The sequence below is a fragment of the Nestor notabilis genome, unplaced genomic scaffold, assembly GCF_000696875.1.
Source record: "Nestor notabilis isolate BGI_N333 unplaced genomic scaffold, ASM69687v1 scaffold9815, whole genome shotgun sequence".
Taxonomy (NCBI): Eukaryota; Metazoa; Chordata; class Aves; order Psittaciformes; family Psittacidae; genus Nestor; species Nestor notabilis.
This window is the reverse complement of record NW_009927848.1, coordinates 35-25,679: the sequence shown is the minus strand read 5'-3', so window position 1 is coordinate 25,679 and position 25,645 is coordinate 35. Positions and strand designations below refer to the sequence as shown.

Sequence of the window (25,645 nt, the reverse complement as noted above, 5' to 3'; positions counted from 1 at the left end):
AAACACACACTTTTTCTTGTTGAAAAAGCTCACCCGCGTTGCAGTCATGATCTGTGGAATAGCACATCTGTAAGCAAACACACAGAGCTATCAGGCACCCGGTGGAGGCACAGGAGTTACAGTATCTGTCAGGTACAGAACAAAGTCTTATGTTTCCTCCCTAGCTCTGAGGCATATTGTTCCAAGCTTGTTCAGTCAGTGTGTTACAGTCAACAGCATTTGGACATCCATGCCCATGCCATGCTTGAATTTGGGCTGGGGTTCAGCTGGGGTGGGGGTGCAGGTCAATTTAAAAGCTTGGTAGGTATAAATCATCATGTTTGATGCCCCAGCAGCACACACCGTATTACCCGTCACCCGGCCCACTTAGTCAACACATCCTAAGCAGTTACATGGGGACCACAGATGCTCCTTAAGCAGTGCTGCCCTGCAGAGACCAAGGTGGCAAGGTCTGCTCCAGATGAAACCCTCCATGGAATACGTGTGTTCAAGATGGTGCTAAGAGAACAGTTACTTTCTAAGAACATCACCTTTTTTCACAGTAAAAGCAAAGCTCCAATGACAGCAACATCCCAGTGTCTTGCTCACTTCTCATGTGACACGGCAGGGCCCTGTTCTGTCCGTGTTTGTTTCAAGAGGAATTGCAGGACATCATCGGAGAGTCCAGGTGTTCTCTTTATGTCTTCCAACACGACTTCTCCTTCAGCTGGCTTTGAAAAGCAAGCAGTAGTGGGGTGGTTGGGAAAGATCTTACACCCATCTCTGTTCAAGACCACTTGGGCCATTTGCAGGCAACGCGAGGCATATTTTGTTCCATCCCGGCTTGCTAGCTCTGAAATCTTCCGTGACAGGCATCGTGATGTGGCCTCGTAGGTGGGATCTGTTCTGTCTGGCCGTTTTTCACAATACATTTTGTAAAAGCCATCAAGAGATTTCCTGATTCTGGTATCTTCTGCACTATCATGTTCACAGATGGAGGAGAGCACAGCATCATTAGGTTCAGTGGGTTCACACAACCCTGCTTCTGGATAACATCTCATGCTTGCTTCCTCAGGGCCTCCAGCAGCAAAGCCTGCAGGAACTGCAGAGGACAGATCGCTCTCTCCTGCAAGCACAAGATCAATGAAACTGATTAATCACCAGGTCATCCCTGTGGCAAGATGGGGTTTTTTGTCTCTCCTCACTGCAGTCTGGCAAACAGGCTCTGTGCTGTTTTAAACCTGGCTGGACTACAGAGGGGCTTGCTGCATAGATTCATACAAGATGGGCTGTATCTGGGGATATCTCAGTTGTCTTGGCCTTGACTCTCTGCAGTGACTGAAGAGTTGGAAATTGGGATCTGCTGCTGCTGGAGATGACATCTGAAGCACAGGGAAGTCTAGCTTGCAGCTGAAGCAGTTCTCCCTCTGTTTCAGTTTCCTCCCTTGATCCCCAGGGTCTAATCCTTCCCTTTTTATAGTCTCAATTTTACTCCTACAGCACCATGTGCTGTCCTGTCCTCCAGCTTTTAGCTACATCTAGAGCCTCCAAACCAACATTGTTATAGAGACTGCATGGCGTTTGGGAATGGGGACTGCAAAAGAGGACCTTGTGCTTCCCCATGAAGTCCCAGGGGGTTGGAACTAAATGATTTTTAAGGTCCCTTCCACCCTAACCTTTACGCGATTCTATGACCAAATGTTCTCTGCACATGCTGCAGCCTTATGTAAAGGCTGAGGACTCATTCTTGCCTAGCTCTTCTCCTCCTTCCTTGCTGACCCACATCTCTGGACAACAGTCAGGCCTGTGATTCTCTACCGCTCCAACGCAAGCAAGGGGGATGCTTTGTACTTGCACATAATTAATATAGCATCGGCACACAGACACTTGGTAATGACATGACCAGGATGATGAGCAAGCCACAAACAGCTTCTAGTAGGAAGAGCCTCCATAAAGAGACCTTGAATTGGGCTCTGGTACCCAGTGAGTGTGTCTAACTGCAATCTCATCTCCAAGCCTGCTGCGCCACAGCCTGTGTGCCAAGCACCTGAGTCACCGACAGGAGAATTTTCCAGGGCTCAGGCAGAGGTTGCACACCCGTCATCTGCAAGTTACATAAGCAGGACGCAGCAGTTAGAAAACAGCTTGCTCTTTTCTAATCCTGTGAAACAGGAAGCAGAGTGCAGCCCGTCGCTTTGGTAAGAAACCACATTCAAAGCAAACCTCAGCGCGGTGGCAGAAGGTTGTTCTTTCCCCCCTCCAGTAACACAAAGAGTGACCCTCGCCTCCCTGAGTGGCCAGAGACTCATTAAAATGAAATTAAGATGTCTCTGCAGCCACATTGTACATTGCCTCTTTTTTCCTCCCCCTACTTTCTATCTTTGATCTTTCTTTTCAATTTCACTTCATCTCCGATTCTGCAATTTAAAATAGAACTTTTCCTCCTCTTGCAATGTGTCATTTCCAATGCAGCACAAAGAAAAGCCTAGTGGCCTTCTTTTAACAACAATATATGCCATCAGAGTAGCAAATCAGAGCAAATCAAAGAGAACAGGTCCATTTTGCCTCAATAATCTCTCAGCCTTGGTGCCTATGTTGAGTTAGAACTGAAGGCTCATGCATCTCAGATAATTCAATCAAGTGGCACTTGTGCTCAGACCCCTGTAGCAATTGCAAACCCCTGTGCTGTGTTGTTGTCTTCCTATTTCTTATGCACAGCTCAAAGCCATATTTTGTGAAAGAGCAGCAGCTGCCTCCAGCTACAAATCTCAACCCTACATAATCTGGGAAGATCAAAATCCTGTTGGTTTCATCCTGTCAGGGGAGACCTTTGCAATCAATGCTGTTCTGCCTTACTCCCGCAATCCTAGATTGAATATTAGGAAAAATATCTTCACTGAAAAGGTTATCAAGCACCGGAACAGGATGCCCAGGAAAGTGGTTGAGTCACCATCCCTGGAGGTATTTAAAATGGTTTAGTGGTGGGCTTGGCAGTGATAGATTTCTATTTAGATGCGATGATCTTAAAGGTCTTTTCCAACTTAAACTATTGTACTCTATGCCAGTAGGACCTATAAAGCAGCCATCCTCTGTGGAAGCACAATCCTCTGAAGAAGTGACTGGTATTATATTTCAGGGGGTTGGGGTTTGATTAGTCAGAAAGTACTTAATTATATTACTGGGAGAATAGTTTTCTTTCAGCTACTGATTAAAATTTATGTGTATTATTTTTCAACAGTAGGCCCTCTTAGCAGATACTTTTCCAGCAAAGCCTTCTTAAGGCAAGACATGGAAAGTTAGATGCAGAATTCCCAGAACCAATCTACATCCCACAAAGTTGCATTGTTCCTCAACTTTCCTTACCATTTCCTAATACCTTCTCAAACTATGTGCCAACTTTGCAAATACACTCAACCCTTTTCCTCCCTAAAAAAGGTCCTTCCTCGACACCCTCTAAAGAGCTGATACAAACCACGGGGCACAAGCCCAGCAGCTGGATGCCTGCAGCTTCCAGAAAGAGCTTCTCAGGTGGGGCACACATACAGCAGTCAAGCACGACACGTAGGCCAGCAAATATGCTGCTAAAAGGAAAGGCAGCATTAAACTAACCAAACCCCTCTTCCCTCTTCACACACTTGCACCCCTCAGGAAAAGAGAGATTCCTTGGTTGCACACAGCAGCGGCGCTTCAAAGCCCAGACCTCTCTCGCTAGCTCTCAGCAGCAGGAAAAGTGTAGTTTTGTAAACAATTTATCCTTACCCAATCAGGGTGACTGCCCCATCCCTGGCAGTGTTCAAGGCCAGGCTGGATGGGGCGTGGAGCAACCTGGTCTAGAGGAAGGTGTTCCTGGGGGGTTGGAACTAGATGAGCTTTAAGGTCCCTTCCAACCCAAACCATTCTGTGACTCTATGACTTGTGTGACAAGACCGAGGAAAGGGTGGGGGAATGATTCCATGGCAAACTTAACAACACAGCTGTCACACACCCTTGTGTTGGTTTAGCCCAATACCTGCAGAAGTCAATGCAAAGATGAGCAGAGCTGAAAATTCACGCTCCATTTGTCAGCAATGGAGTTTCGTCACCAGAGAATCTGCCTCGATTTATTTTTAGCTATTTTCACTCATTTATACTACCAAGTATGCATCAAAAGGAAAACAAAAAACACTAACAAAAAAGCCCCCAAAAAATGAAACAGGCCATTACTCATGTCTTGTTTTTATTCTCACATGATGGATAATCATCAGTAAGAATGTATCTTATTTCATCTGTACCTCCACTCCATGCTAATTAAAGTTCAGCATTTGCAGCTTATTAGTAAAAGACCTGGAGGCTGATAAAAGGATATTCTTTGTGTTTATAAACCTGCTGATGAAAATTTAAAGTCTCCATCTGGTACAGGCACATAACCTTACCGCCTGAAGCACATAACCAAATCCTGCTTTGGACTGGGGCCACTTTGAGTGGTGCAACAACTCTGCAATATTATTATCTACGCTTCTACATTAGCAGCTCATGCACCGGTTTGAGTCTCTGTGTAACTGTATTCAAGCACATACAGTCAAGAGTGTAAAATAAGCCATCCTTCGAATAGCAGAGCTGCTACACTGCTGGCTTTCCAAGGAAAGAAATCCACCCCCCCCACCCCCAATTCACAGGCTGAGGAAAAGACTAAGAAAAGCAAATATTTTTTTTTTTTTTAACAGAACTAAATTCATCTGGAGACGTACAAATTGCAGTATAATAACAGCAGTTATTCAAGTTCAACCAGATGTTGGTTAGGTGATCATAGAATGGTTAGGGTTGGAAAGAACCTTAAAGGCTGTGTGATGCTAGAGCACGCCCCTATGTTGTAAAATCAGCGACGGGACCGTTATCCAGAGTGTCTCAGTGTGACAGAGATTATTTAAGTACTCAGCTCTGATGGTGTGCTGAGAAAACGTGTCTGCTTCCTGCTACAGCCATCCTGCTGGCTGTGGAGGCCCAAAGAAACCATTAGGATCAGCTTGTCTGAACAAATGTCCCTGAACAAAGATTACCAGAGAACTGAGCAACACGACAGTAGAAAGGGTCAAACAAAGAAAGGAGAGAGCTATATGAGAGAGAAACTCTTTCCTTGGGTGAGACTATCCCAAAAGTCACCAATACTTTACTTACTCTTCCTGGGAGTCAGGGGGGCTGAGCATAAGCAAATACAGCTTTCTTTCAGAGTAGCTGAAGAACAGAAGCAGAGGACATGTTCTAGCTGGAGAGACAAATTAAGCTATGGAATCCCATGTCAGAACTTAAAATACTGCCTTGTCCAAGGCACCACCAAGCTTTTGTGCCAAGTTCAGGATCTGCAAGTGACCACAGATCCTGCCTCTTGGCACAGTGCAGCTAATTGGTGCTCCCAAACTTTTCCTCAGAGAGGAAGACAGAAGACTGTCCTCTGTCTGTCACAAAAATTAGCCGTTTCTTGCCCTGGACACCCCACCTGTCCTGGACACTGCCATCTAGTGCGCTCTTTCTACTCACAAGTCTTCTCTCCACTGTGCCTTGTCAAAGTCAATACATTCTCGACATCCATGGGCAATGATGAAGGACAAAGTTGTTTTGGTTGATGATATCCATTAAAAAAGGATCAATGAGAAGCTCTCACAGATTTTAATGTTCCTCTTTTCCCATCAACCTGCTAGGATATATCTGGGTGAAAGCAGTTAACCACAAATAAGAAAGCGTCCCTAATTTTGTGGTTGCTATAAAGTGGTAAGACAAATGAACACAGATGCCACCTCTGAGGGTTGCAACAGCCCTCTCACCATCCCTAGGAAATCCCTTCTTGCCTCTCCATCAGACACATGCATATGGCATATGAAAGCTCAAGCAGAGGCAATATTGCTTGGGCTTGAGCAGAGCTCCCAACTGACAGCAAATCTGTATCAAATCACAGGATTTGGGAGATGCATACATACGCAGAGAAGGCAAGAACAACAGCCCCATGTTGCAGCAGAACTCCGTACATGCCCATCCACCTTACAATTAGATGTGCTGTGCACTTGAGACAGCTCTTACTTGCATTAGCAAAATTTTCATTGATTACAACAGTTAAAAACCCATGTGTGAACTACTGATTACATCCCTTTACATGAACTGGAATATATTTGCATTGTATGATTTCCATTACTAACATTTCAATTGGAATAGCACCAAATAAAAAGAAGTATCAAAAAACCCCCAAGTATCATTCTGCTAAGTGCTGTACAAATAGCTATCACTTTGAGTAAATGACAGATCCTAAAGCGTTTTTGGTATAGTATTGAAGAATTGTGGTAGAGTTTACAATTTCTCTGCACAGATCTCTCTGCCTTGCACAAAACACCTGTTTTCTTCTTGCACTGTTGTTTGGGAAACCTTCCAGCATTTAAAGCAAAGGCAAAATGGATTTTTCAATGACATTATCATTCAAACAGACAGTTACAAGCAGAGCAAATTTGCCGTCTCCCTGATGACACACAAAACAGCTTTCTCCTGCCATATATGCAGTAGGCTACAGCTCATAAGACAATATCTGTGAGAATCTCTTTCACACATGACATAACCAGCTGCACTCTTCACCTACCAGAATACAGGAGAGGCACACATCGCTGTGTCTGACTGCTGAGGAGTTGGCTGGGAGCTGTCAGGAGACCTGGAGGAGGTGAGCATGGGAGAGTGGGCAAAAGGTAGCTAGAAAGGAAAGAGCCTAGAGGAATTTGGGAATTGGAGTAGAAAACAGAGGCAGTGATGGAGGACTAGGTATAGGCCAGTACTGAGTCAGGCTCCCTGCTTTTTTCTTCTACCTACTGCACATTTGTGGCGTGAAAACTTGGGGGGGAGGGTCTTTAATTTGCATGGATGAGATGAAAGCAGTTATTCTAGGGAAGCATAAACCCTTCCCTTTCTGTCTAACTGTCTTAAGGATTTGAAATTCAAGAAAAATAAAAAGGTTGGCAAATGGCAAAGAGCTTTTGAAATTCAATAAGCAGGCGTAGTGCATCCCCCTAGACACTCTTCCAAATGTCACGCTTGGTATTAAGTTCTGCCCTGCTCTGGGAGCTCACATCTTATGCCTGCTGCACCATACTTTTAAGATAGCTGGAAAACTCAGGTAAATGAAATCTTTCAGAGAACGCTCTAGTCAAACATGCTGGATTTAATAAACCACAGAGCAAGTCAGCTATGAACTCCTACAAATTAAAACTCCTTATTTGGTGAAAGCCAAGACATAGGCACCACTGCCATCTCACAAACCTGTTCCTAAGCAACCAAGCCCTACAGTCCAGGGCAATAGGTATGGATAGAAGCAGTGGCAGCGTCATAAATACCATCACTTAGAGCTATGCCCCAAGAGCCTGCTGATGACACATCCTCAGCCAGGCCCCAGAGCACTGGGCACTGGATGTAAGTAGGGTGCTTGAGATTTTATTTTTACAAGTAAATTCCTCCCTTGGAGCTCATCACCATTGTAAAAATAGAAATAGCCAAGGTAAAAACTCCTCGAATAGGTATATTTAGAGTGGTTTCATTTCCATGACTATGTAACCAGTAAAGACCCCTAAAGCATCCTATTTGTCTCAAATAGTGATTTTAAAATAGCTTCTTAAGATCTAAGTTAAAGATTCTACTAGCAAGAGTAACATTTCTCTGGAACATAAATAATGAAAACATTAACTGTCAATTAAAGTTATTATCCAGCAGATAATGCCTTGAGGGCATCAAGGGGCTTTATTAAACTGCAACTATCTGTTGCTTTCCTATTACATAAACAGTCTTGGGAACTGACAGCCAGAATCACCTTGTCTGTGTTACACTAAACACACCAATTTCCAAAAAGAAACACTGGCAAGGCTTCATAAGCTAATCGCTCAGTTTCTAATTAGGCATTAGGAGAGCATGGGAAAGCAACTGCAAGAACAGCAGCACCACGCATGTTTATGTGCACAGACACAGCAATGATGTACTAGACCAGCCTCTTCTTAGCCACAGCAAAACTTGTATCAGTGGGCTTCCAAGCCTTGAGAGACAGGATCCAACATGAGCATCCCTGAGCCAAGCCTTCTCTGTGGTTACACTAAGGACCATCCCCTCCTGTCAAGTCCACTTATGCACCAGGACCATAGCATCACACTGCCCACAGGGATGATTCACACCATTTGAGTCAAGTTTGACCCCTTTCCTCTTGTGGGCAGGCAGAAGCCTTTTATTAAAAAGATTGATTTTTCCTTCTTTTAATCAATAACTTGCACTGTTGCTTTTTCATACACAGAAGGCTCTAATTTAGCCACAGATCATATTTGTCTTTAAGCCAATCCTGTTCCAGAATAAAAGCAAAAGTCTGGTGTTTAAAACTGGTGGGGAACAATTCTGCCTGTCTGATTTTCACTGCTTAAGATTTGTACAGAATTTTATGGAGGAAAACTGGGATTTGTGCTTCATGGTGCCTGAAGGAGCTTTCTCACTTAAACAAAGTGTGTTGTACAGCTAAAGCAGATAGTAATTGTTTCCCTTCATATCTTTTTCCTGCCTAAAAATTATGAATTCCAGTCTTGTCTATTCTCTTTTTTTCCAGCCAACTCTGAATTAGGTCTTCACAAATTGTTAGCTTTCTGACATAAGAATTTCCCAAACCCTGATTAGCTGAGACAGAAGGAATTTTAATTCAGCCCTGTGTTAGGTTACTAGTGAGTTAACTCTGGAATTGAGAAAAGGATATGCTGTGCCTACCTCTTCAGCTAAGAGCTGAGAAAGTCCCTTGGGAACCTGAGTCATTCAAGGAGACCTCTTGAAGAGACGAACAGGGAGTAATGAAAGACAACATTCTTCATAGTTCCAAGGTAAAAGACCAAGCAGGGAAAAATCCTTCCTGCTTCTGGCAAGACACACAAAGGAAAGATACTGTACATTCTGCAGATGTCATACAGAACTGATGAAGCTATGAGCTGAAATGAAAAGATGAGTTGAACATCTATCTGGATGACAATTAGTGATCATACACAAGTCCATAAAAAAAAATCTGGAAGAGTTAATAAATCCCATTCTTTGGAGCTTTAACAAATCATCTGCTAGAGGCAAGAATAGGACCCAACAGGCAGCACATTGTATGCTGCAGACACCCATTTGGTAGGATGGAGATGAAATACAGGGAGGAAAACTGCCTCTTAGTCTGAAATATTCAGTAATGGCCACTGCCAGTGACAGGAAGCAATTCTAGATTACAAGTATTAGTGAATAAGACAATATCACTGTATTTGCAAGTATGAAAAAAAAACAAACCCCAAAGCAATATCCTTTCGTGATTTATTAAATACTTCTGTCTTTCATTCAGAGACACACATTTGCGGTACTCAAGAGGACTGACAATCCTCATCTGATGCCTTTGGCAAGAATAGGAATAAGCAGACAGCTCTCACTGGAGATCAATAGCTCAAGTTTCAACATCAGTTTACAAAAATTCTACCCTCTGTATCTCCATGCAGAGTGACATGCATCACAGTTTTCCTGGAAAAACAAGATGATGCTATTCATACAGCTAAAACAGAAGAGGAAGAGCCTGTCATGACAGTATTTCTTTAATGAGAAGACCAAAATACTATATAAAATTTAGCAAAATATTTGCTTTACTTACAGATTGTGTGAACTTGGAAAAGGGTGGGGAGGGGTTGTTCAAAGTACACTGCCTTCCCTTGCCATTACAGCACTTGAAAGTCCAATTCATTATAATATTAGCACTCACAAACATACACAGAGTTTATGTTGCAGAGATTCACCTGCATTTCAGCTCTGCTTCCAACCAACTATGCACAGCTGAGGACACAAGTGACATAAGGAGCATAGGCAGAAAGGCAGTTTCTAGACCAAGAAAATATTGCAAAGCAAGACATTTTTTAAGCATCCTTTGTTGTGCATCACTTGTTTGGGTATTTTTTGAGGGGAGAGGAACTATTATTCCTTTTTCTTTTCTATTATTATAATACTTTGTTTCAATTATTAAACCATTCTTATATCAACCCGTGGGCTTTCACCTTTTTCTTATTCTCCTCCTCATCCCACTGCAGGAGTGGGGGGGATTGAGCAGGAGGCTGTGTGGCACTTAGTTGCTGGTTGGGCTTAAACCATGACGGTGAATTTGTCCAACTTTCTACCAAGTTATTATTTAGGTTCAGGTCCCAAATCGGTTGACTGATTTGCAGAAGTGCTGAATACACAGATGCTCTCATCAAATTTAAAAGAATCCATAAAGATTTTAGCTCTTTTGAAGACAATGCCATCTAAGCTTTAACTTGACAAATTGTTCAGCAGCAGATCACTACAAGTTGTACAACATAAAAAAAAAAATAAACCAAGAGAAGTAACCTTTTGGCACACTCGCAGAGGTGGTTTCCTGAATTTACTTACAATAAGATGATTTTAAAACCACGCTTCTTGTCTGTGTCATGCTCCTGAAAATATTCTGCATGTCAGACAAGCACAGAAAGGCTGGAACTTGAAGGAGTAGGAAAAATAAACCAAACCCAAAGAAATAATCTGAAAAAGCACAGCTGAACAGCAGGTACAAGGGTAAAGAAATCTGCTGATAACTCTGGTGAAGATCTGAAGGCAGAGTGAGGTTTTCCCAGTCTCCCTGCAGGCCTTATGTGGCTGCACACATTGAACAGGCTGTGCAAAGACGTAGCCAGCCCAGGGTGCCGTGGCACAGAAGGAGCAGACCTACCTCTCTGTCCTGTCCCTAGCCCCACTGTGTCGGATGTGGAATCACACAGCTTGGGGCTCTTTTCTGCATCGCCAAAGGAATTTGAAGCTTGTGCATCAAATATCGATCAAAAATGAAAAAACAGACTCAAAAATAAGAATGGAAGCAAGATACCAATCTCCACATATCAGCTTTCCATGGGCTAATAAATGAAATATCCTCATATTGAAGAAATCAGAGAGTTGGATATATTAAGTAGTCATAAAGGAAATTTTCAAGATACAGAAAATGCAATTTCAACAGAATACAATGAAAAGCAAGCAAGATATGAAAGTTTAATAACTTGGAGGTGTTTGTTCATCACTAGTCTGTGGCATTTTGGCTCGACACTTTAAAACCACACTGAATAAACATTTGAGCCATCTAGTTTTGCTGCAGTATTACTTGAAATCAAGTAATGAGTAGAAAGATTATTAGACTAGAGCAATAGGCACATTTATAGGCCATTCACAAATGCTGGAGACTTGAGAACCACAACGGCTTTTTCTTAATTATCTACGTGCTGGTTTGGGAGTCACTGAAAGTCTCTTCCACCAGAACCAGCTTGATAGAAAATTAGGTATTGAACAGAATTGTTTTGCCATTTAAACAGTCAGCTTTCTGCAGGAATTGCTGTGTTGTTAATAAACCAAGCACCTGAAAACTGAAATAGGAAATGGTTATCACATAAGAACTGCACTGGGAGTGAATCCTCAGGCCCTTAACGGGCTGAACTCACCTACCAAACTTTCCTAAGGTGGTGTCATGGCTGTGGGAATATATATGCATCTGAACAGACTAGATAAAACCTGACAGGCAGAGCAGAAGGAAGAAAGGAGAAAGTCCTTATAAAGGAGTATGACTTTAAAAGCTAAAAAGGAGAAAAAACACTGAGCAAGGAACTAGAGCAATCTCCATTCATCTCCTCACTTTGTCCTCTCAGCCAGTCACGAGAAAAGCTTGGCAATACAGGCATTTCCCTGCTATAATTCAGCTTTGCCCTCAAAGGCCAAACAGTAAAAGGTTTCAGTCACTCCAGATTTGTTTGCATTCCTTTAGCTGGCTGCAAAGTCTATTAGTCTTGCTTTTGAGGAAAATTTTTTAGCCATGAGCAGATTTGAGTACACTCAAACCGCTCAGTTCTGTCCCAAACAAAACATTTCACCTGAAGTACTAGTGGACACAACTCTGGGTAAACTATGAAGGTCAGAGAGAGCTCAAATCCTGCTTAAAAAGGTAACCCCATCCTGTATTATTACCCCTCAGCAATTCTGCACCAGGGGACCAGGATGGCTCTGCTGAGAGGCTGCACAGACTTTATCAGGCAAGAGCCTGCCGCTGTGTGTGAACCACTTGCTTGAATAGGTTTTTAATAACACCTTCGACTACTGATGAACTGTGGTTAGTGACAGTTACTGCAACCACGTAATGTTCGTTCACCACGCTTCTATGACACAAATATTTTTAAGCCAGATATAAGAGAGAACAAGATCTTGCATCACCACACATAGCCTGAAAACATCTTGCAGCGTTCACAAATACTTGTAACCAGAAAAATTAGTTAACTCCTGCAAAACAGGGCAAATAAAAGGACAGATATGCCAGAACAAGTTAGGGCGATTCAAATGTTCAAAATGTAATTCAAATACCTCCTTAATCCAAAAATAATCACACAAGTAGTAAGGTAGAAAAAAAGATAATACTCCTTTTAAAAATGTAGGAGAGATAGGGTTTATTGCGGGGATCTATGAACAGTGTGATGTGTGTTTTTCATAATCCATCTGTTATTTGCACTTGTAAACATCTGCATCATTTACAGATAGTAAAGAAAAACACTCCAACTATTTTTCAAGGTGATGTGAGAGCATTTTTATGACTTTCCGCAGAGTAGGGAGGTGAATTATGATCATGTTTGTTTAGAACTTGTTCTCTGAGTACAGGCTGGAGAGACTATAGTGACAGACACCAGATACTGGGAAACATCAGTAAGTTCAGAATTTTTAGCTTATTGATAAGACTCTCAAAATTGTCTTGCTCTCATTTAAAGTGCGAAGCAATCAGTGCTCATGGGACATGCAGCAATTCCGTTTTGTCATCCAAATGAGAACACAGGTCTCCACATGCAACTGCTTCTCTCTCAGTATCAGAGGGGAAAAAGGATGAGAAATAAGATTATGAAAATAAACATGAGTAAAGCTAAACAAATGGGTAATCAACAGATAAGAGATTGGTTTTGAGTCCAGACAGCCAGAGGCTGCAGCACAGGTGCTAAATGTGTGAAAATTATATTCCTAAAAACAACATACAAACTAAAACCAACCAGCTCTCTGGGCATGTAACCAGCTTTCTGCACCAGGAATCCCCTAGCAGATGGGTTTAGAGGTATCCTTGGGCTAATGATGAGGATTCTTTAAGAAACAAAAAATTCCTTCAGTATCATAGCCTTGCTCCAAGTTGGTTCTTTTTCTTACACTGATCTCAACCAAAGAAAATACCTCAGCATCTTGCTTTTGGAAGTACATTTTAAAGGACAGGGGGAATGACAGAAGGCTTGTGATATTCTTCTACTTGTTGAGAAAGGCTTGCTGGCCCATGTGAAAATATAATCTGAAAATGGAACATGGTCTTGAATGAGTCTCCACTGAAATGGAGGGCAGAGGTGTACATAAATTAAACCCCACTGGGGTGGTATTTAGGTTTAGTACTCTGGGAGCCAGTGAACTAGACAAGGTAAAAAAGCCATTACAAAGTGGAATGCCTCACTGAAACATGGGACAAAATTGTTACAGAAGCCTCCAAACTTGGTTTAATTAACAAAATAGTTCCAAATCCATGGAGTTCGTAATTCATTCCTAAGGTGAAAACTCACTCATTCCAGCAATGGAAGCATCTGCCAACTTCAGCTACCAAATTTCATTTTCACACAGGTGTTCAAACAATGGAAGTTCACTCATATTTTGGAGTAACATTTCCTCTTCTTTTAAAAACATCAATGAGTTAATGTCAGCTCACCACTGATTAGCACTCCTAGCAAACAATAATTCAAACATAATCAATAGTATTAACTTACTGAAAGGAAAAGGCAAATATTTAATGTCCTGAATGCCTTAACACTGGACATTTTTATTCAATGATAAAACTGGGTATGTATGATATAAAACAGATCTTCAACAGTGATGGTAGATTCCATTTTCAAACAAAATGGTAAGTTTATCACATTTTAATTTCCTCTATCTAGGCTGGAGGTATTCCTGGCAGGTGTGTTCTAGTACAAGCTAAAGTGTCCTGGTTCTTATTTGAGATTGGTTGGTGGGGTGGGATTTGACAGACCAGATAATTTAGCTGGTAATTTTAATTTTTTAACCTCCCAAATTTATGATCAGTTTAAGAATTTGGTTTTAAAGGGCCTAAAGAAAACGTAACTCAAACAGATTGGTTTGCATGATTGTAGTAAATCCATCTGGTTTATTTTTAAATAGAACAGGGAATTCTGAAACAAAGACTTCAGTGAACATTTTCAGCTCAAGTTTGGGATTGGTCTTCAAAGGCTACTTAGTAGGGTTGTTTTAGATCAAATGTGGACTGAATGAGGATGTAATTAATTAATCTGTACTCCACTACCTTGACAATACACTTCCTTAATCTCTTTCATTTTCTCCTAAGCCATCCACAAAGCCTTAGTATCCTCGTGAGGACACTTCTGCAGCATATAGACACTTGTGCCTCTTAAAGAAGGTATAGCTACAGATATAAAAGCATACCAGAAAATGCTCATATCCAAGAATGACCTGGACTTGAATATTATTAACTTACAAATAAGGTGGCGAGATGTATTTCCCATTAAATAAATCCAGTCAGGAACAGATGTCAGAAAGTAAAACTGACATTCTGAGGAAACTCAGCTCTGAAGTTTCAAAACCTCTGAGATGACAGCATTGGAGTCCTTCATTTCCTCCACTCTACAAACAAATCCACTTCCACATTTTTCCAGTTCCTCTTGCTCACATTTACTGCTGAAAGTTAATCATGACTCTTAAGACAAGAGAAGATATATCTGGCACCTCCTTTAGCTGGATATCTGGCACCTCCTTTAGCTGGAAAAATGCTTAATGCACTAAAGGCACAAAAAAGGCTTGTGCCCTTGAGTGAGCAATTAAATAAGGACAAAATAAAGGTCACTGAGAATTAAAATAAAACAAATACCTGTTCGCACAGAGGCTCAATTGTGTCCCCCCCAGCAACTGTCACTCCTTCTTTATAATAAAAAATATGAGGCCAGCCTGTTGCAACACAGACTTGAAAGAATTTGGAGATTAAGTATTCAGAGGAAGAGACAAAAGGTGTGTTTTAGTTACATCAGCACTTGTGATCCAAATGCCAATATATAAACAGAAGCAGAGCACAATAGGCAAACAAAGCACAGAAGGTTAATCATGGGGTGTAATCTTGTTCTTTTGAAGCACGAATGCATCATCACTGCCATAAAATTGTAGTTTAAAAGATCTTGCGGTGTTTCTTCATTATTTTTTTCTTCCCTTTAACCTCCAGCAATGAAGGTTTATTTACCCTCCTGCCACACCATGAAGAAAAGGAGGCACAGGAAAGGTTAAATCTACAAATCACTGACACTACAAGGAGCTCAGAGTCAATCCGAAGACAGCAAAGCAGTGGTCTGTCCTGGAAGAGCAGGGATTGCGCAAAGCAGGAAGAGAGACACAAGATGCTTGCTACCTTGCAGAGAGGCTTGAAAGAAATGATGGCATCAGCCCATACTGCCTCCTTTCAAAGCCTCACTCTGTGTGGCAGCGTTCACATTCTGGTCAACTGCAGGGTGAGTGTTCCCATGGTTAAAACAGCACATGCATGTGAGGTGTGATGCTCACCTGGTCCAGGCTCCAGGGGAGACTTTGGAGCAGAAAACAGGTTCACCACATCAGTGTTGTGTGTTCCCTAGCAGCTGCAATCCCAAGGAGGAAGCAGGCTCTGCTGCACTGGACCATGGAGGAAGCGGTGCTCTCTCCAGGTCTGCCACTGTCCAGGCTGCACAAATCACTTCAGTGTGGAGGGGTGGGATTTATCCACCCCCCGGCAAACCACAGAGTGATGCTGAGCCATACTGATGGACTTGGCAAATCACACTGAGGAAACCTCTATGGGAAATCTCACACTGGAAGTCTGCTGGGAATTTCAGATGTGCTTCTAGGAATTACGTGCCATCATCAGTAGCTGCTTTCTAATATCCACTGTCTCAGTGGGGTCTCCTCTTCCTGCATGCAGCTACACACTCCACAAGTGTCTCACCATGTTTGAAAGATCAGGCTCCCAACAGAGATATTCATAGACTACAGCCAAGGTAGTCAGTGTTTATTTTCTCAACTACATTATAAGATCTTTCCTCATGTTGCAGAAAATGAACTAAAAGAAAATTTGAAATAGATGCAAATAATGGCAGTTCTTATGCCTGTACAAAAAGCCCTAAGCTTTTAAAATGCAATTTATGTGAAAGGAGACAAAAGGATTTAGTACTCTTTAGCAAAAAACAGCCCAAGGGAAAAAAGGTGATTGAAAAGAAATTACATCCTGGCTACAGGTAAATTATATTACAGACAGCTAGTTGTCCAACAGGAACACTCTGGACTGTGATACACATCAAATTAAATCTAATTACCCTTAAAAATTAGAGAATCGGTAAATTTACCTAAAAAATGGGAGATGAGCTTTTAATCGTTTTCACTGCAGACACAAACAAAATACACTGACTAACTTAATGGGCTCAAGAGAGGTAATTATTTTGCAGCAGATGCATCTGTAAGAGCAATTCTGTGACAGCTCCAGATTTAATCTGCCTTTGTTTTATGAAGACCATCTCCACAAATTATTTTTTCTCTTAGATTTTAGGTTTTGAGATGAACTCTGCTGAGACAGAATGCAAAACTCAATCACAGCCCAGCATCAGGAGCGCCTGATGCTAGAGACACGTTACAGACTGAGCCTAATGAAAACTCCCCAGCTGAAAACAGAGTTTAATTTCCGTTAAAAAAAAACCAATACACACTCCCCAGTTTTGTAAAAATATGAAAAGGATGATGGAAAACAGATGAACAGATTACTGAGCACAGATGAAAGGGAGAATATTTTAAGGTTTTTTGCCTGGAAACAAGCTAAAATGTGTTTTAATAAAATAATCTCTTATGGCTAATGTGCTTTTTCATTCTGCAATATTACCCAAGGAGCAAAGCATAAAGGTAACAATATTCTGTTACACTCTAAATCCAGAGACTTGAAAAAGTGTTTAGCAGGAGATGCCAACATCTTCATATCAACTTTCCCAATGCTGTTTCACTGCAGACTGTAGCACTGATGCTCTCTGAATGCCCAGGGATAGTAGAAGGGGAGAAAAAGGCAATATCATCACACAGTAAGTGTGGATCAGTGCAGACATCCATGGCTCATCCATCCAGCTCATCCTAATATGGGTCTTGAGACTTTTCTCAGCTGTCACTAGATTTCATAGTGGTCCCCCAGCGCAGTGGGACTGGGCTGGGGCTTTTTCTGATAAGAACAAAGCAGACTGTGCTGAAGAGCTGGCAGTCACAGAGATGGGAAAGCACAGATGCCAGCATAAAATAAGGACACAGGTTAAGTCATCAGACAGGGCTGCAAACTCGAGCCTCCAAAACACTGCCTCAAGCTCCCTCCACTGGATCTCCAGCCTTGCAAGCTATGTAACCAAAATAGCCTGCTGCAACCCAACACAACAGCTTGCTGTGGCACTCATGCCTTGTGTGGCAGAGCCCTTACTCCCCTCAGATTTGCTGCCTCTGACGTGGGCTGTGCTAAGATTTTCCTGTTCTCAGCGTTCTCTGGGCTGCATTTCACATGGGGCACCACTGTGCCCCAGCTCACCAGCATCTGTTTTACAATGGGCTATTAGACCAGCTCAGGGTTATGTGGCTGGCTTTGACACTGGGCAGACCCACAAGCAGCTTGAAGCTCCTGAGGTGCAGGGAGCACTCCAGCTGCAAACCAAGGGACTGGCCATAGGGTCAGCACAAGAGTTGACTATGAAGAAAAAAGCCTCAGTAAGCAGAATGACAACCAGAGTCTCCAGAAAAGCAGAGCAATCCTTCTTTGGTAAGCTTTCCCACTGATAATTTTAGCCAAAAATCCATTTGCTCTCACCATTATTTTAAAGGTAAGTCCAAGATTCGAGGCAGGGCAGGCCACATCAGATTTAGCAGTTTCAATGAATGAAAGCATTAGCTGTGTGTGACCACCCTTCCTAGATGGCTGCTTCTGAGAAACCCAGTCATCTCCCAGGGAAGGCTTGAACTCTTCTCCAAGTACTTACAGCCATACCCCTCCACCAGCAACTGTCTGCTGTGCATTTAACACCTGGAGCTGCACACGGATAGAAAAGTGCAGTAGGCTTTATTTATTCAAATTAATTCACTGAATGAGCTGTATCGTCCATGTCAAGTCTTCTCTAATGGGCACCGAGCAGTATGATTTCAGGTGTCCACAGAGTAAAACAGTGTACAAAATGAGGCAACTGGTACTCATGCTCTTCTTTGGATGCACATGCTCTGCAGGGTGTCACATGCTATATGTGCCAGCCCCAAAAGTGCTCTTTGGATCAACATATAGCTAAAGTAAAACAGATGGTTTATTTAAGCTCCTTTGTCTTAGTCTTTTGCCTCTAAGCAGGACTTAACGTGCACCAAAGCACATTTAGGACAGTGATATTTTTCAGAGACAGCACTGAGCTTTAGGGAATATCCACATGAACATTAATGAAACCAGAGATGTTCTCACAAACACTCCCCAAGGAAAAACAAAGATGGTTTTGGGCAAAGTGTTATAGAAGAGGACAAAGCAAGAGTTAAATGAGCATAGTCACGTAGACAGTGTTCTAACAGATGCAGAACTGAGAACATTAATCTCTTTACCAGGTTATTAACAGCAGCAAGAAAAGGCAGGGACAACTACATTAAAATTTTAGTGAATTGTCACCAACCAGACATAGTTCTAGATAACATTTAAGTTCTCTAAGTAGTTCAGCTCTTGCCTAATTAGTTATGTTCTGTGATAAGATGCAGTAACGATAACCTATCTGGCAAGATCAAGCAGCACCCAGACCCATGGTAACAGTCCAACCATGAAAAGAGGAAACAGAGGCCAAAGGGTGCTACTTGGTACACCATCTGCTTCCCATTTGGGTTCCTCTCACTGTCGCAGCCTTACTCTCAAAGCAACCTGCTACAGGTAAAGGCAGGACACCCTTCCAGGTACATTAGTCCATAATAACTGTACTCCAAGTAAAGTGTTCTAGGCAGATAAGCATCTGGAATTCTGAGTTGATAGTCAATATATTCATATTCCCAATAACATGCACTTTATAGTCCCTACAGTGTTTATTCTCACGGTATTACTTCTCCTTAAGCAGGCAGGAAAGGTGCAGAGAGGAAAGCCTGGCAGGTAGTGTATGTGGCAGTAACCTGTGCAAGCAGAGCAGTGGGGTGCCTGTAAGTGTTCACCCAAAACTCAAATCTTTGCCTGGTCCCTACATCCCTTAAGATGGGCTCTGCTTCTGCTTCACTGCTTGCTCCCTTCTTTCATCACAGGTGGAAATATAGTATTGAAGCCAAGGCACAGGGACATTCAGGTACGTATCCAAACTCATTTAGTACCAGTTTGGAGAGGCAAATTCTGTTTTTAGTGCACACCTGAGAAAGGTGAACTCCTGCCAGATCCTTTCGGAAGGTGAAATCATCTTCCTCTTAAGAAATGGTTAGACTAGTTAGCTGTTTGTTTTCTTAACAGGAGCATTGAGAGTGGGGCAACAATTGCTATGATCCCAGAAAACAGAGTCTGCAACACTTCAACACACACGCAGTTAGACACTGGCACCTAGAAACAGCACATGCTTGCATTCTGAATATCAGATCCAACTTTCAAGCTCATTTTTCCTTTCATGCTCTGCAAAAGAATGATTCCTCTTCTTTAAGAGAAAAAAAAAAATCAGAGCTAGATCCTCATCAGGAATATGTCACTGTCTTCATTAACTATCAGCAGGTTGTTGAAAGCTAATAGCAATATGTGATTTCTTAACAAAGCAAAAATATTTCCCTTTATATCCCAAGATTGCTGGGCTGAAGAAGATTAGTATTTCCTCATATTCAACTTAACAGGGGAACGAAACCCACTGGCGCAAACTCAGTGACTCAGCCACTGGAGCTAACTTCACTTCTGGAATGCTGCCACAGGCGCTGCAGATGATTCACACACACCCTATTAGACAAGTGCCTCATATAAAGTAGTAATTAGCAGCAATAACAAACATCCTACCACAAAGCACTGATGCAGCATGAAATGGATTTTCTTAAGTTATTTTATTTTGCATCTTCTGTTGTCTTTATCCTATTTCAATTAAAACTGCATCATGAGAAAAATTAACCTAGGAATAACCTCATTAGGCATCCAGAGAAGCAGCAATGTAGAGCAATGTTAAATTCAGCTGGGACTGCAGATGGTAGCTCTGTAAATCAGGTTTTGCTTCAATTCAGCACTTCAACGGAAAGTTCAGCCCATTAAAAAATTGCTACTGAATTGTGAGATATCACGAAACAGACCCCTCGTGTGCTGTACCATGCATGACCAGGAGCACAGACAATATATTTCTCTGCAATCTTTATAGATCATAAGTGCTTAAATCATTAAATTCAGAATAAATTTGTATTATGAACAGTACAGAAGAACTTGGGGCTAGGCACCAGGTCAGCATATTAAGGGTAAGTATTCCTTAGGCCTGTACAAGTTACCGTATTTTGATGTATGCTATCTGTGGGTTATCCACTAATGAAGTAAAATACCACTGCAAAATTTACATGTGCACAAAATTAACCTAAGCTGTGGATTAAAGGGAAGTTTGATCCTTCCTCCAACTCTGCATTGCCTGCTTCTCTACTCCAACACCCCCCTCCTGTTTCTGCTTTTGGGAAGGTTATCCAAGGATTTATTTTCAAGTAACAGTACTTAAGAGGTACAGACTATTGAAGGCAAGAGTTGAAGGTAACGCATTAAAGGGTTGGTATCAGCTTTGCTATCTGCAGAGTATCTCTTACTCTTTCCTAACGGGGAAAAGAAAGAGGTCAAGCAGGATCAGATCAGAAGTATATCTAGTCTCGTATGTCCCCTCCACTTGTGGTCTGTTATAGGTGACAACAGGGAAATGTGGTAATGTAGGTATGATCTGACACTTGAAATTAGGCAGCGATTAGTACAAGCCTTGAAACAGCATCCTATGTATCTGCTGTCTCAGCAACATTTGTGTCAGCAAGAACTATTGACTTAGCTTGTTCTTATTATACAAAGGGTGTATAATCCCCTCTCTCAATACTGCCAAGCTCTTAGCCTCAATAATGTTCTGTAGCACTAAGTTTTATAACCTAATTACCTGCTGTGTAAAAAGCGCTTGATGTTGATGCTACTGTACTTGTTCTTTTCCTCATCTTCCAACACATGCAGCAGAAAAAACATTTAGATTCCTCCCTAGATTACAATTATTTTCTGGATTTAAACTTTTTTTTTTTTTTTTAAGAAAAAAAAAAGCAAGTTTTGCATGATAGAAGTACACATACAAAATGGACCACTATGGAATTACCAAAGCCCCCATTCATATCCCCTTAGCATGGAGGCTCGCTGTAAACACAGAAGCGCTGCTCAGCCTGACAGCACTCCATCTGTCCGTGGAGGAGATTTTATAGGAACATAAATGTGCATGCATAAGCCAGTAAGGGGCTCAGCTACTATGAAATCTACGACATACAATACCAAGAAGGAAGGAGTGGGCCGGGGAGTTGTTAAACTCATGAAATGATGGAAGAAATCAGACGCAGGAGGGCTCCAGCATAAAACCTCATGTACTATAACCCACGCTGATGCTGAATCACTGGCCTGTTGTTTTGTTTAAAAAAATACTGTGGATGATGAAAGTGTGCTATATTTTATACTCACGGTCTGCTGCTAAAGGCTTATGAGTCACTATTTTTTGTGCTTTTATGCTGCAGCCTCATCAGCTGCACACGAATGAGCTCAGGAAAGTAAAACAGAGAAACAGGCAGAAAAACTGAGGTCCAAATTAAGACACAGAGAGAACTAGTTTAAATCCAGTGCCAGATCTCCCACTTACATCATTTATTTTTTTGATAGGTGCTCGAGCTGTGAGGTTTTAGGAATATTTGATCTGGACTCAATCCATGTGGTATGGTACAAGCCACATGTAATAGAGGGGAAGCAAGGAGACATGGAGAGCAGCACATGAATGCAAAGGCTGAAACTAAATAACTTCAGTCAAAACAAGGAATAAATTCTACAATGATCTCCACAATTCTGGGATTAATCCAGGCCACATCACTGCAGAGAGTAGGGACCTCCAGTCAGAAGATGGTAATGGTTTCCCAGGCACTACTGCTATGTGCTACCTCATCACACAGTGCAGTATCTACACCACTATAGTAAGACCGTAATATCAAGCTATGGAGCATCCTCTGCAACGCTCCAGGCACTGGACCGCTTAAGCTCCACTCACACACAGGAAACTAAGACAATCCTGCCCACAGCCTCCTGCTTAGCTCTTTTACTCCAAATTTGTCATGGCAGAATTGGGTAGGAACCAGTTACATCAGAGTCTTGGGAGCACAGCAAGGAATACAGCTCCTAATTTCAACAGCACTGGCATTCCTTTTTTCTCCTCTCTGCCACCAGCCACGGAGGATTCCCCAATCTGTGTTCCTCTGTTGCCAATTCACAGCAGCACCTAAAGAAGCTTCAAAGTCAGGGAATAAATTCAGAAGCAATAAGAGACCACGGCAATCAGGGCAGATGTATCTTGTTTTCTCTTGCTGTACTTCAAGGACAACTGTCAGTGCAGAGCCCTTTGGGTGCAATAAACATTTTTCTAGCACACAGTCATACTATATGTCTGAGAAAAGGTTTGAATAATAGAGAGAGATGTGTAGTGAAAGCCTTCTGGTGAAATGGATAAGTCAGGCTGTGCATAAATTATCACTGACATAAAAGATGCCCAAAAGCAGCTGAACTTCATACTGAGAATTTAGGTCTCTGAGGGTCACAGAATCATAAAATGGTTTGGGTTAGAAGGAACCTTAAAGATCATCCAGTTCCAACCCCCTGCCATGGACACCTTCCACTAGAGCAGGTTGCTCCAAGCCCATGTGTCCAACCTGGCCTTGAACACTGCCAGGGATGGGGCAGCCACAGCTTCTCTGGGCACCCTGTGCCAGCCCCTCAGCACCCTCACAGGGAAGAACTTCTGCCTCAGATCTCATCTCAATCTCCCCTATGACAGCTTAAAGCCATTCCCCCTTGTCCTGTCCCTACAGGTCCTTGTAAAAAGTCCCTCTCTAGATTTCTTGTAGGCCCCCTTTTAGGTACTGGAAGACTGCTATAGGGCCAGTGCAGCTATACTGCTTCCCCAATTGACCATGCTAACGTGGGTGACCCACACAGCACCATGCTATCAAAGAAATACACTGGCAGACTGGAACAGGAGGGCCTCAGCATGGCTTTCCAAGCCAATATGCCCCTTTTTCACGGTTCTGTCCTAGCCAGACATCTTTCATGAACTAAACAGAGTTTTTTAAGCCATTTTCAGAGATCTTACACCCACACATAAACGATGCAGCTGACAAGCTGAGACACCAAGGCAGTCTGCAGAGAGCAGGGAAGGGTAATGCTGCTTTTACATATCAAAGGTTATCACAGGGACTCCATGTTTGCCACTTGCTCAACACAGATATTTGGTCATTTTTGCAGTATCTGCACTACCATAATAAGACCACAATATCAAGCTGCCAAGAGCAGCTGTATTATACAGGAATAGAGCCAACATCTTGAGAGCCCCATAAAATAGAATCTAACACTGATGAAAAAATGCCATAAATAAGTGTCTGGGTAACAGGAGCAGTCACAGTCCTGGTACAGCCTTCCCAGTTATTTCAATTACTTCAGGAGTCATGGCATGTACTTTCATTTTTCTTCAAGAAAAAAAAAAAAAAAAAAGAGTATTTTGTGAAGATGTTTTAGCAGTTCTTGCCCTCCAAACTGACTGGAAACATTCATGCACACACCAGCATGTTTCACAGGTGCTATTACTGTATGATTGTAGCATTTTGTTATAAAAATGCATGCCCTGGCTTACAGGCTGCATGACTGCTTTGTATCTTCTCCTCTCCTGCTGCTAGGGAAAACTAGAATTTCACTGAAATTGCTTCTCTTCCCTAAAAACACAACTGAAAATGGGCAAGTACAGCTATGGAAGGTTATCTAGGAATTCAGCATAAAAAAAACGTAACTTGTCTGAAGAAGAGGAAATGTACTGCAGTTTAAATGGTAACCCAAAGTGATGGGTAAAGAGGGAACGCTGCTCAGCTCCCACTCACTTGAAAAATATTCTCTCCATCACTGCCACTGCTGTCTTCCTGAATCCTTCCAGCCCCACAATTACATCAGCAATTGTTCCTAGAGCTCCTCAGCTTTGAAATAACAGAAAAATTAACCAAAATCTATTAGCTAGAGATGAAACAACACAACCCATTTTGCACAGGATTCCTAGCCTCTCCCTCAACTTTACAGTTTAATTTCCTCTTCCCTTTTCCGGAATCCTGCATTTCCATTCAATCTGTATCCTTTCTATTTGCACTTTGGCATCTTTACACAGAACCACAGTATTGCTGAAGGGAATGTAGTCAGGCAACAAAGTAGATGAGGATTTCTGCAAGAGCAGCCTGTGCTTTCAATTCCAATCATGTCAAAGAAATGGCTCCTGCTGCTTGTTCAAAGCCAGCACCTGAGTGGGAAGCAGGTGGTAAAAACAGTCTCTGGGCAAGACTGAGCCGAAGAGTCAAACTGAGGCATTTCTCTCTTCTGTGAAAATCTAATGGAACTTGAAGAATTTCTGCTATGGCTTTGCACTAAAATAACTGTCACAGGAAAATAAGAATCTCTAACCCCCGTCTCCCTACCTGTGACAAGCCAAAGGCTCATGCCACAGAATCAAAGATTCTCGTGCCAGGACAGACTCCACTGTTCTGGAGCATGCAGTAAATTCCTTGCAGCCATTCACAGAAGAATGGAAGAATGGGTGAAACTGGTATCATGGGCATTAGTGCATTTTGAAGTCAGCTGTTGAAGGACTGGACAAGGAATGATGAAATAGCATCTTAGGCTGTGGCTCCCATGCTGCTGCCTAGACATACCAGATTCCACACAGACCTGTTTACACAGCCTCTCCTTGAAGATTTGGGAGTCCACCTAAAAACAATTTACAGACAAATTTGTTTCAGATGGGAGCACTGTGTAGCGTCAGCAGCCATCCCAAGTTGATCCTTGTTTTGCAAGGGACTATTAACTTCAGTAAACACCCTGCTAGCTCCAGCAGCATCAGCTGACTGCCAACATCTGGCATCCAGTTGGCTCCAGGACAGATCCACCTTTACTGATGACTACAAGAGCTGGGGAACAGAGCTAACTTTTCGAAAAAGTTAAGTAGGGCTACAAAGGAAACCTTCAAACACAGAAGAAATTTTGCACTACGTATGCAATAAAAACCTGTTTACTAAACAGTAAAGCCCCAGGGAAGCACCTATTAAGGGGGATCCCAAAGCAAGGATCAGCTTTTCAGCTATATCTGCACTTATGCTGCAGCTTTAGAAAGTCAGCAGCATCTAGCTATGCAAAGAGACCCTCATCCCAACCTGCTATTAGTCTGTACGTTGGTCCATAAGAATTCTTGGTAGGTCTTCTTGTACTTCCTTGGAAATTCTTATTTGTCCCCATAATACTTAATGGCATTGTGGAGGTTACAAATGATGGCTGAAAGGCACAAGTTTTATAGAC

At 42.2% G+C, this 25,645-nt stretch overlaps 1 protein-coding gene across 1 annotated transcript; it reads right to left on the bottom strand.

Moving 5' to 3' along the window:
- Positions 1-584: 584 nt before the first annotated feature.
- On the bottom strand, positions 585-1,105 carry LOC104405516 (chromosome unknown open reading frame, human C20orf196; the record flags this gene model as incomplete). Its single annotated transcript, XM_010014248.1, has 1 exon — positions 585-1,105. A coding segment is annotated over one exon (521 nt), but the record flags the coding sequence as incomplete, so codon positions are not given.
- Positions 1,106-25,645: the final 24,540 nt, after the last annotated feature.